The sequence below is a fragment of the Xyrauchen texanus genome, chromosome 28, assembly GCF_025860055.1.
Source record: "Xyrauchen texanus isolate HMW12.3.18 chromosome 28, RBS_HiC_50CHRs, whole genome shotgun sequence".
NCBI lineage: Eukaryota > Metazoa > Chordata > Actinopteri > Cypriniformes > Catostomidae > Xyrauchen > Xyrauchen texanus.
In genome coordinates this window covers 40,709,943-40,722,908 of record NC_068303.1, presented here as the reverse complement: position 1 = coordinate 40,722,908, position 12,966 = coordinate 40,709,943, and the positions used below count along the sequence as shown (strand labels likewise).

The 12,966-nt window shown below is 41.6% G+C and overlaps 1 protein-coding gene across 1 annotated transcript; it reads right to left on the bottom strand.

Annotated features, from left to right (window-relative positions):
• Positions 1–897: 897 nt before the first annotated feature.
• On the bottom strand, positions 898–7,608 carry LOC127621849 (uncharacterized). The gene is made up of 2 exons (XM_052095615.1): positions 7,324–7,608; positions 898–7,139 (listed from the first exon to the last, which is right to left on the bottom strand). The coding sequence occupies exon 2, from the start codon at positions 2,581–2,583 to the stop codon at positions 1,504–1,506; it is 1,080 nt and encodes a 359-aa protein (XP_051951575.1). The 5' UTR covers positions 2,584–7,139; positions 7,324–7,608; the 3' UTR covers positions 898–1,503.
• Between the last annotated feature and the right edge of the window lie 5,358 nt (positions 7,609–12,966).

Genomic DNA, 12,966 nt, shown 5'->3' with positions numbered 1-12,966 from the left:
ACATTATTCCAAACTTTTGGCCGCCAGTGTATATACAGCTCTGGAAACTTGAAGAGACTACAGCAAAATTATTAATTTCTCTGGACTTACTATTTATAGGTATGTGTTTGTGTAAAATTAAAAAGTACTGACAACATTTTCCCCAAATTCAAAATAAAAAGCATTTATTAATTTAGAGCATTTATTTAGCAGAAAATGACAACTGGTACTATAAAACTATAAAAAAAGATGCTGTGCTCCTCCATCCACTCCTCCTTTGACCTGGCTGTGTGGCATAGAGCATTCGTCTTTGTGAAGGATGCATGAATCAAGCCATGCACAAGGTTATCATGGCAGAAAACTTGATTCTGACAATGTTCCCCAACTCTAAGTCATGTCACCCTGTCATGGCCAGCCCAATCTCCAGACCTGAACCCCATTGAAAACCTCTGGAATGTGATCAAGAGGAAGATAGATGGTCACAAGCCATCAAACAAAGATGAGCTGCTTGAATTTTTGCACTAGGAGTGGCATAAAGTCACCCAACAGCAATGTGAAAGACTGGTGGAGAGCATGCCAAGACACATGAAATCTGTGATTGAAAATCAGGGTTATTCCACCAAATATTGATTTCTGAACACTTCCTAAGTTAAAACATTAGTATTGTGTTTTTAAAAATGAATATGAACTTGTTTTCTTTGCATTATTCAAGGTCTGATAACACTGAATCTTTTTTTTTGTTTGTTTTTGACCAGTTGACATTTTTGCAAATAAATGGACTAAATTATCATATTTTTATTTGGAATTTGGGAGAAATGTTGTATGTACATTATAGAATAAAACAAAAAAGTTCATTTTACTCAAATACATACCTATAAATAGTACATTCAGAGAAACTGATAATTTTGCAGTGGTTTCTTAATTTTTCCTGAGCTGTATATTGTACTGTCTATCAAATTGACCAAAATGAGGAAAAACTAATGGTAAAATAGTTTCTACCAAGTTAAAAGGTCCCCTGTACAATTAAATAGCATAGTCTTTTCTAATAGTTTCACAGCTTGAATGACCTAGGTTCACATGAGTGTCTGCCGGACCGAACTCCAGGCAAGTGTCGCTGACAGAGAACACTTGCAGGTCAAGCGAGCGCGATCAGCAGGGCCGTCTTTAGGCCCTTAAGGTCCTGAGTCCAACTGATTCTAGCGGCTCGAAGGGGGGTCTCTGAAGGACCGAGAGGACCACTTAGAGATACCAGGAGGGGAACAGGCTTGGCCGGGAGGGATTTAACCACCGAGCACCTCTTAGGAACCTGATAATCAAGTCGTGCTTACCCAAAGATAGCAGCTAAATACACCTTCAAGATGGACGGGGACAGCCTCCCCTCCAACCTCTCCTGCAGAAATGAGAGCACTGACCTGACTGAGCACCTTTGTGGGTCTTTGGCCCGAGAATAATCCAATAAACCAATTCGCGAACAAGCGCCACTTTAGGGTGTAAAGTTGCCTGGTAGAAGGGGCTCTGGCTTGGTTAGATCATGTCTATGATGGCAGGTGGTAGATCAGCTAGATCTTCCATGTCCCATCCAGGGGCCAGACGTGGATGTTCCAGAGGTCTGGGTCTGGATGCCAGAGCGTGCCCCGTCCCTGAGAAAGAAGGGACTTCTTTCCTCAGGGGAATTTGCCAGGGAGGGGCTGTCGCAAGGAGTACGAGGTCCAAGAACCAAGCCCAGGTGGGCCAATAGGGAGCCACTAGAGTGACTTGTTCCTCATCCTCCCTGACCTTGCACAGCACCTGTGCAAGAAGGCTCACTGTGGGAAATGTGTACTTGCGCAGCCCTATGGGCCAGCTGTGTGCCAGTGCGTCTGCCCCGAAGGGAGCCTCTGTTTGGGCATACCAGAGTGGGCAGTGGGAGGTCTCTTGGGAGGCGAAAAGGTCTACCTGAGCATTGCCGAACCATTCCCAAATCAGCTGGACCGACTGGAGGTGAAGCCTCCACTCTCCACTGGGCAAGCGTTGTCGTGATAGCGCGTCCACCACCACATTGAGGTTGCTGGGGATGTGAGTGGCATGCAGCGACTTGAGTTGGACAACTTGAGACGGGCGAGTTGTGACGTGGCGGGAGCGTACGCCGCCTTGGCGATTTATGTACGCAACCGCTGTGGTGCTGTCTGATCTGATCAAGATGTGTTTGCCCAGAACCAGTGGGAGAAACCTCCGCAGGGCAAAGAATACAGTCAACAACTCTAGGCAGTTGATGTGCCAGCGCAGCGGGGCCCGTTTCCAACGGCCTGCGGCTGCGTGCCCGTTGCATACGGCACCCAAAACCAATTTGGAGGTGTCGATCATTACCGTCGGGCAAGGGAACTCCTGCCAGGCAGAAAGCAGAGGTCTGTCCAGGGTTTGAATGTTTGGCGGCAGGCGGGGATGACCATCACACGGTGCGTGCTGCGGCGCCATGCTCGTCTCGGGACTCGAGTCTGGAGCCAGTGCTGAAGTGGTCTCATCAACCCCAGCAGCGTGACCGCCACGAAGGACGCCATATGCCACAGGAGCCTCTGGAAAAGTTTTAAAGGGACCGCAGTGCCTGGCCTGAAGGCGGCGAGGCATTCCAGCACTGACTGCGTGCACTCGTTGGTGAGGCTGCTGACATTGAGACTGAGTCTAACTCCATGCCGAGAAAAGAGATGCTCTGAACCGGGGCGAGCTTGCTCTCTTCCCAGTTGACCTGAAGCCCTAAGCGGCTGAGGTGCCTGAGCACCTGGTCCCTGTGGGGCGCATAGTAACACTCGGGAGTGGGCCAGGATGAGCCAGTCGTCGAGGTAGTTGAGTGTGCGGATGCTAGCTTCTCTGAGCGGGGCAAGGGCTGCCTCTGCGAACTTCGTAAAGACGCGAGGGGACAGGGACATGCCGAAGGAGAGGACTTTGTACTGATACGTCTGGCCGGCGAACGCGAACTGTAGAAAGGGTCGATGTCGAGACAATATTGAGACGTGGAAGTACGCGTCCTTCAGGTCTACTGCTGCGAACCATTCTAGATGCCGGATGCAATTTAAGATGTTAAGATCCAGGTGTTTGTGCAAAGCCCGGTTGAAAACTTGCAAGTCCAAGATCGGTCATAAGCCGCTGCCTTTCTTGGGTAAAATTAAGTAAGGGCTGTAGAAACCCTTCTTCATCTCGGTTGGAGGGACAGGCTCTATCGCATCTTTGAGTAAGATGGTCGCGAAGTTCATGGTCCTGGCCAGCAAGCGTGACGGGTTGGGAAGTGAAAGCCACGCATCCAAGCTCCGTGCTAGGGGCACTAACGGGATGATTATTTTTGACGTACCCGGTGGGGCGGAGCAGCGGTGCGGAGCAGGTAGTACAGCGTCGGGAGGCAAAGGTGCGTCCCAATAAATTCAAACAAGGATTCTCCTCCTGGGTCGATCATCTCAGGAGCGCCCGGGAACCTTCTGGGTCCTCGAAGGGGTCCGAGAGATGGGGGGGGCGTGCGCTTCCTGCGGGGCACTCGACACAGGGGCTGAGAGCTGAGCACGGGTTGAGGCGGAGCTGCGCATTTCTTAGCCGCAGGAGAACACCCTCGGCGAGCAGACGGGGCTTGGCCCGTGGCAGCAGGTTTGCAGCGGGGCAGGATGTGTGAAATGGCCTCCGTTTGCTTTTTCACCGCGGAGAACTGCTGGGCGAAGTCCTCGATGGTGACGCCGAAATGGGAGACAGGGGCTTCGAGGAAGTGTCTTGTCCGTCTCGCGCATCTCGACCAAGTTCAGCCACAGATGATGTTACTGAACCAGAAGTGTGGCCATCGCCTGCCCGAGTGACTGCGCTGTGGCCTTCGTGGCCCAGAGGGCGAGGTCGGTCACTGAGCCCAGTTCCTGCAGCACGTCGCGATCAGGACAACCCACGTGCAGAGGTGGACTTGCAGGACGGCCATGGCATGCAGGGCGGAAGCGGCCTGTCCGGTGGCGCTGTAGGCTTTGGCGGCCAATGATGACATCGTCCTACAGGCCTTGGAGGGGAGCACAGGGCGACCCCGCCAGGTGGTGGCGTTCTCTGAGCATAGGCGGATCGCAACCACCTTATCCTGGGGAATCGCTGTGTACCCGTGGGCAACTCCGCTGTCAAGGGTAGTGAAATCGGCTGAGTGAGGGGCTTTGAGATGAGTGGAGAGGGGTGCTCTCCATGCACCTCCGGGAAGAAAGGGACTGGGAAGGGGCATGGCTGTGAGCCATGGAACCAATCATCCAGCCGCGATGGCTGTGGGGAGGACGGAGGGTTCCAGTCCGATGCGGCGGCGAGCTCATCCAGCTCGTGGGGCTCCAAAGGATAGGCAGGCTGGCTGTGAGGTGAGCCGCTGTTGCCTCGAGCCCAGACGGAAGTCAACGAGCATGCCGGGGGGCGGGTGGTTCGCGGGGGTGTACCATCGCCTTCATCGCCAGCCGCGTCATCCTCAATCCCGTGGGAAGGAGCGACTCGCGGCTGGAGTGGCGTTCCTTTGGTTGAAGGAAAGCCGCGACCACGGCGTTGCCATGGTCGCAGTGAGAACATGAACCATCCACAAACGCTGCCTCGCAGCCCAGACACTCGAGACCACGCCTGTGGCCGTCTGAAGCGGAGAGCACTCTACCGCATCCAGGAACTACACAGGGGCGGAAAGGCATCTTTATAAAGATGCATCCTAAAAAGGATGTTCAACGCCACTGTGTATTGCTCTTTTAGAGGAAAATATTCTTTTAGAGAAAATCACTCTTTTATAAACTCTTTTAGTTTGCGCTGTCGAAGCACCCAGGGGCAAATTGCACTGCCGTGCAGAGAAGGAGAAAGCCGCTGAAGTGCACTGTAGATCCAACAGCAGATCACCAGAGGTAAGAGGAACAGGTGTGTGTGACTCGCAGCTCGCTGCATACACGACCATCGGCTCCGAAGAAAATTTCTGAATGAAACGGATGTATTCCCCCCCTTTATTCTGTATATCCGGGGGCAGGACATGCAAATTCTCTCTGCCAACTTTCGGCCTTTTTTCATAGATCAGACATTTATTCGGTGCTCCAGAGAGAGCCCTAGTGTCGCTTCTTCGACACAACGTCAAAGTGAGCGACAGACGGGGAACACTGGTATAGACAGTGCACAGAAAGACAAAACACCATCAATGTATCACACATTGTGTATGAACTACACTATTCATGCACAAGTTGGCTTTAGAAGACTTGGAACATAATGCCTGATTATAGGATAGCTTTAAGGTGTTTTTATGTTGTTGTTGTTTAATTGTCCTTTTAAGAGATTGACAGGTTTGGTCATGAACTGTCATTGTATGAAAAAGAGCTGCGTGAACAGTCTTCAAAAATCCTCTTGTATTCCATGGAAAGCATAACAGCATATAAATTCTAAATCATATTTTGTATGAGGGGAAAGTTGCTTGGTAGAATGATACTGCATCCACCATATGTTAACCAATCTGTTTTGGATGCCTTCAGTTTTTATTTATTCCCATTTTCATAGCTTAGAATTTATTTACTCTGGTGCTTGAGTTTCAGTAAATATAGTAAAATATTTGTGACTCATCACCAATAGGTGAAGATTAAATATTTAGAGAAAATATGCTTACAAATCACATCTTCAGGCCAAGCAGATGATTGGATAATCATCCAGATAAATACATACAAGTCACTCAGTTGTCCTTTTCAGATAGCGTTTCCATTTTGAGGTGCCTTTGACATCATTTTGGTAACTGGCAGGAGTTCTTTTGTTGCTATGGTGAGATTCTGTTACCCCAGTCGGAGTGTGTATTGGTAAGACAGGACTTTATTGAGGCATGCAAGCAAACAAATGTTCTTCCCTCATGGAGACTCCTCTCATTATCACAGCGCCCAGTGACACTGTAAGAGAAAAACATGTCAAAGGATGACATTAAAGGAATATTAATGAAGATATTCATTGGACAATCTTATTTAGCATTTTTAGATTTAAAAAACAAAAAAAAGGATATAATAACAATCACTATTACATTATTGTTTTTTAACATTTTAACATTAAAAAAATCCCCAATTGACAGGATTATAAAAAGTTTTTTTTTTCTTTCTTTCTTTTTTTTTTTTTTTTTTTACCATATCTTAGAAATTTTATCTGGAAGGTTGAAGCATTTACTCCAGAATAAATTAAAGACGCACCTATTAAATACTCTATATAGTACATTTAGGGATAAACTGGTGTTTGTTCAGAAGTTATAAAATTCATAGCTTGAAGAATTTTCTAGTCCTGTCAATTGATTAAATGTTTTAATTGTATTAATTCGAATTCATCACCCACCCCTGTGGCAGACGAGTAAAGCATTGATTAGACATTACAAAGTCATTGCAAAAAGTGGCTTTAGAATTCAATATATTGTTTATGATAATGTCTTTTATTTTGAATAGTGTTTCCATGTCAAGTCATGTGATTATCCTGTTTCCTTCATGTTCATGTGTCCTGTTCCCATTGGTTATAGTCTTGTTATTAGTTCTGTTATTTCGGTGGTTCACAGTCATTGTCTTGTTATCTTGTTTATCAGTCTTGTGATTGGTTACTTTCTTCATACGTTCTCCCAATTCCATGTATTTATACCCTCATGTTTGCCTTGGTCCTTGTCAGGTATTACGTTGTTTGGAAGTTTTGTCAAGTTCATGTTTTGTTTCATAGTCTACCAAGTCATGTAAAGTTATGTTAAGTAAAGTTCATGCTTTTGTTTTGTTCACGATTAAGAGTTAGGGTTTTTGGATTTCACGTTTGGAAATAAACTGCACTTGGGTTCCTATATCATCATCATTGCCAGCATCATTACAGTTCCCTAACTGTAATAGGTAGTTAGAGGACGAGCACAAGTGTGAATATATGATGTCAAAGCCTTATTTTCTCTTTAAAAGAGAATTATCTTTCATTCATAATATTCATAAAAGAAAAACAGTCTTTTAAATATTAGAGTTGTTTAAAAAGATTAAAATACACTCCTTTTGTATATTTATTTTTTCATTTATCTATAATAATATTTATACTGCTCTCCTTGTGTGTTTCCATATGTGTGAACACAATTCAGCAGCAAGCCAAACTCCCTTCAAATAAAGACTGGAGTCAGGGTGTAGTTTTTCAAAACTCCTGATGTTTACTCCAATATGCTTCAAAGGAGAGTGAAACTATCAAAAACAATACACAAATAAAGTGCTTTTAGTAAACAGAATACAAAATATATACACAATATAAAGGCTAACAGAGCAGAGTTGAGCAATTGGTGTATAAAACAACACTTCATTATTACCAATATAGCATAGAAAATAAATAAAATATTCTCAATTTACACATTTTACAATGATTACTTACTGAAAATGCTTTCGAAGGCATAAACATTAAAGAAAAACTGGAGCAGCAGTCACATGAAGCTTAATGCTTGAGAGAGCTGAGCAAACTGAAACTAAAATGGCTGCTCCCTTGCTTAGTCAGGTAATTTTTCAAAATTAGAGTCCCAAGTAAAAAAACCTAAAACACTTAATCCAATTAACATAACAATATTACTGTACATTTTTATATATACAGTGAAAATGCACTATAGTGTCATACAGTATGTGAAGCGATTTTGTTGATTAAAAGCACAACCTCGTAATCGTGTCACAGGTGATTGAGTCATAAGTGCTCAGAGGATCAGTAGCCTTGCCAGTGCCCAAATTCATGTTCACAATACACTGATTCATGACTAAGGAGCTATAGAGCTGACTGAGACATAGGGTCGAATTTTATTGACATTTTCTTTTTTTATTATTGTCAAGATGGCGACACAGATGGGAGCCTCAGTGTGGAGCTCTCAAATTATTTTGTTGTTTTTGTTTGTTCTGTGTTTAGTAAATTTTCTCCAATAATTTTTACCAGGGACAAACTGCTGAACATTCGGCAACACATACCAAACAATCTTTTCCTGATTTTGGACTATTCAGACATGTTGCTTGACATTTTAAACAGAGATATAGCTGTGTTGTTTAAGCACGCTAAAATGGACGAACTACATCTCCTCACCCATACAAACAAGGACTTTTCAAACTCTGCTGCCTTTTGCTTCACAGAAACCTGGCTGAGTGAAGCCATTCCGGACAGCACTTTACATCTGCCGGGCTTTCAGCTGTTCAGAGCGGATCGCTTTGCGGAATTAACAGGGAAAACGGGAGGCTGTGGAATATGTATTTACATCAATGAAATTTGGTGTACAGATGTAACAATGTTAAAGAAGACATGCTGTCCTAATTTGGAAGCACTTTTTTATCAACTGTAAGCCTCTCTACTTGCCGCGGGAGTTTTCCTTGTTTATTCTGGTGAGTGTTTATATTCCTTCACATGCGTGCGGGAACGCTGCGCTGCAACAGATGGTTGATCAGATCACAGACATGGAACAACACCTGAACTCACTTATTAATTTTCTTGGAGATTTTAATTAAGCTAATCTCACCCGTGAACTGCCAAAATACAGACAGCACATTACATTCACCACCAGAGGCAAAAATATATTGGAGCATTGCTAGACAACAATAATGGATGCATATTGCTCTGTTCCTAGAGAAGCTTTGGGAATCTCTGATCACTGTCTAGTTCATCTTCTTCTAACCTACAGACAGAAACTGAAATCAGCTAAACCTGTAGTAAAGACTGTAAAGAGGTGGACCAATGAAGCAGAGCTGGAACTACAAGCCTGCTTTGACTGCACTGATTGGAGTGTATTTGAGGCGCAGACACCAATCTGGATGAGCGCACAGATACCGTGGCAAGTCAAGTCATTTTTATTTGTATAACGCACATCACACATCATTTATAAAGCAGATTTACAGAACATTATTCATTAACAATGAAACCGTAATATCTATAAAGAAGGGCTGTCAATCGATACAAATTTTTAATCGAATTAATTACATGGTCTCCCGATTAATTAATCGCCTATACAAATATTTGCTGAGAAAGCCCCTCATATAACAATAATTCAATATATAATGATTATACATATTTATATAAATATATAATTCTACATAGTTGTCTTTAAATATTTAAATATTATATATATATATATATATATATATATATATATATATATATATATATATATATATATATAATATTCAGATAATTAAAATGCATTACATTCTTGTGGCAGAAGAGTTAATCATTGATAAGACAATACAAAAAGCGGCTTCAGAATACAATGTATTGTTTATTACCATATTATTGATCATAAGTCAATCATTGTTATACAGTTCACAGTAATCCATTTCACAAGTGAATTTGTCAATCAATTGGAAATTTATTATGAGGGCTTGTTTAAGGACCCGTCAATTTACACCTGCGTCAGATTTTCTTTTTTTTATTATTATTAATGCTTACAAAACTTTTACATCTAGAGCAAAGAGGTATATTAAAACAAATAACAACAAAAAGGAAAATAAATAAACAGTTTAATAAAAATATCAAATTGTTTACATATTTCAATACACTTTACAGCTTTCTTGTTACTAAAATTGGAAATTGTTCTTAGGTATTGCTGAACCTCTGAATTAAAAATGAAAACTAATGGTTTATAACCACCATACTTGCATTTATGAATACTAAACTTTGCCAACAAAAGCAGAACATTAATCAAATAATATTCCTTATGAAGAGAAACATCATAGCTAAAAAAAAAAGAATAAAACATTTTCAAAACAAAGTTGAAAGCTGGAAATAATATGATCTCTAACAATCTTGCAGAAATCAGACCAAAAACAAGTCGAGTCGGGACAACTCCAAAATAAATGAAAAAAAATTCCTCCTGCAGACCACAAAATGTACAGAATATATCGACATCACAAATAAATCTCTCTACAAGAAAATAATTAGTGAGGTAGTACTTATAAATAAGTTTGAAGGAAATGTATTTGATTTTATTTGTGATTAAATATTAATGGGTAAATTCCAAATTTTGCACCATCTCAATCCAGCGTCAGACATGCTTGTGTCGCGTCTCGGGTGCAATGCATCATAAACATAAAATGTTTAGGTCACTGTGTCAAGTCAAATATAGTTTAACACTCAATCTTTAAACACATCTTGAGATCCCGTAGTTCGCATTTGTGCTCCTTCAAGTTTTTTGAACGCAAGAATGTAACACATCTTTGTGGTGTTGCTGCTGAAGGTTGTTTTCTTCACTGTATAATCTGTGCTCATACAGCTGAAATTTCACTTACTGCCCTCTGGAGTAAACAGGTGGTACTACAAGCTTGCATTTCTCAGGACTCTTCCTTATAACGGTCTGGAGGAAGTGCGATTATTTGCGTAAATTATTTTAACACGTTATTTTTTGTAAAATTAATCGCACTGAATTAACGCGTTAAATCGACAGCCCTACTATAAAGTCTTAGTCATCATTGTGTAGTTTGATTAAATACGATTGTGAATTGTGTATAAAAACAAGTAATTAAATAATAATTGTATTTGGAACCCCAGTGAGAAAGCCGAAGGTGACTATGGCAAGGAACACAAAACTCTATAAGATGTTGATTAATGGAGAAAAATAACCTTGGGAGAAACCAGGCTCACAGTGGTGGCCAGTTCCCCTCTGGTTAACAGCATGAATATAATGCCAATATTACTTATTTATGTGCAGTGTAAGTCATGGTTTAAAATGATTAAACCAAGAAAGTGTTAAGAGCCAGTGTTTAAACAAAGATTTTGTAAGAACTATAAGACTAATTACTAATATCTTTGAAGTTCATCCTGGATTAACTGCAGAAGTTTACATAGATGCATTGTCCTTTGTTAGTTGACCGATGAAGACATTTGTTGGCAATTTATTGATAGTCTATATATTCCATTTTAAGAGTGTAGTCCATCATTAGGCCAAGGTGATGCAGGCCGAGATCAGTGAGGTGCTTTGCAATTCAACTGGCCGGTAATTTCGGTGAGGTTTATCCTAAATCCAAGGTCCAGGCAAAGGCATATAAAGTATCCCATGCATTATGGTTGGAGTTGGCATAAGTTCATCCTCTGAAGTCCACTGTAATAGACTGAAGTGATGTCTGGCTGGCACTGGCTGCATTTAGTTGTCATCACTCACAGACACATAGCAGTGGAGTACAATATCAAGCAGGAATGGAGCTGGATCTGGCCGGTTCTGGTGACGTCATGATAGAAGTCCCAAGGTTGAGACATAGAAACAAATAGAATAATATTAGCATAGATGCCATTCAATTATTATTATTATTATTATTATTATTATTATTATTATTATTATTATTATTATTATTGTTTTTTTGCTGAGATCAAGATTAATGTTTCTGGTTCTGGCAGACCCAACTAAAGCAGCCTAATTGCATGGTGAAGAATAAATTAGGTGTATACTTGGCTAAATAGATGAGTCTTCAGTCTAGATTTAAACTCAGTGAGTGTGTCTGCGTCCTGAACAGTGTTAGGGAGAATATTCCATTGATTAGGAGACAAAGAGGTAAGGATCTACCTCCATTTGTGGATTTTGATCATTCTATTATTAGCCAATTCTCCAGGATCAAGTGGTTTGATAACTGCCACTTTAAAGTTTCTTGGGACATGTCCTAAGGATAGCAAGGAGTTAATAATATTAAGAAGTTCTGAGATTATAGGGAATACCTCTTTTAGAGCTTAGAAGGTATTGGATCTAACATTCATGTTGTGGCATTTGATGTTTCGATAATTTTGTTAGCTCTTCACAATCCAGCGTCAGGATTGAAGTTGCACATGAGCAAATTATGAGACACTGTTTTCTAAGGTACTGTGACAGATGATTGCATAATTCCAGTTTTATTTCTGATTATTGCAATTTTTTCAGTAAAGAAATTCATGAAGTCATTACTAGTGTGTTGTGACTGAATATCTGGTTCATTTGAGGCTTTATTCCTATCCAATTTAGCCACAGTACCGAATAACCACCTAGGATTGTTGTGGTTATTTTCTATGAGTTTGCTAAAATATGCTGACCTGGCAGCTTTTAGTGCCTGCCTGTATAAAGTCCTGGATTAACTGCATACAGACACTGTCCTTCCATGCACCGCAAAATATCTCAAATTTTGTATTCTTCCACTTGCGCTCCATTTTCCGAGCTGCTCTCTTGAGAGCGTGAGTGTGATCATTGTACCATGGTGCGAGGCTTTTTTCTTTAATTTTCTTTAATCAATGGGGGTGACACTATAAAGAGTGATGAGGAAGACTGTATTTATATTTCTGTTATTTCATCAAGTTCTTCTAGACTTTGCGGCTTACTGAGCATATGAGATAGATCTGGAAGATTATTAGTGAAGCTATCTTTAGTAAATGAAAGAATAGTTCTACCTGGACGATAGGTTGGTGTATATTGAGAAACATTATCTTATTGCAGCATACAGAGACAAGGTATTATCTGAGATGTCATCGCTTTGCTGTAGAATTTCTATAATACCAACATCAACTCCACATGACAGAATTAAATCTAGCATATGATTGTGGTGATGAGTTGGTCCTGTCACATTTTGTCTGACTCCAAACGAGTTGATAATATCAATAAATGCTAATCCTAATGTGTCATTTTTATTATCTGTGAATGTTGAAGTCGCCAACAATTAAAGCTCTATCTACAGTAACTACTACATCTGAAAATTTTCATTTAAACTAATATATTAATCCGGTTTAATCCAGGTTTCAGTCAAACAGAGTACATCCAAACTATGATCTATAATAATTTAATTTATACTTAGTGCACATTGCACACGGCACCCCAGCCTAGCTTGGAGGCGTCTGTCATAACCATGACGTGCCTGGACACTTGATGTAAGGGAACCCCTGCCCATAAATGCAAGGTCTGTCCAAGGGATGAAGAAGTGGCGGCAGATGGCCACGCAATGTGTGCCAGGGCGCCATGCCCATCTCGAGTGACTGCAGCCTGTGCTGAAGCGGTCTCATATGCATCATCCCAAGCGGCGCGGCCGCAACCGAGGATGTCATATG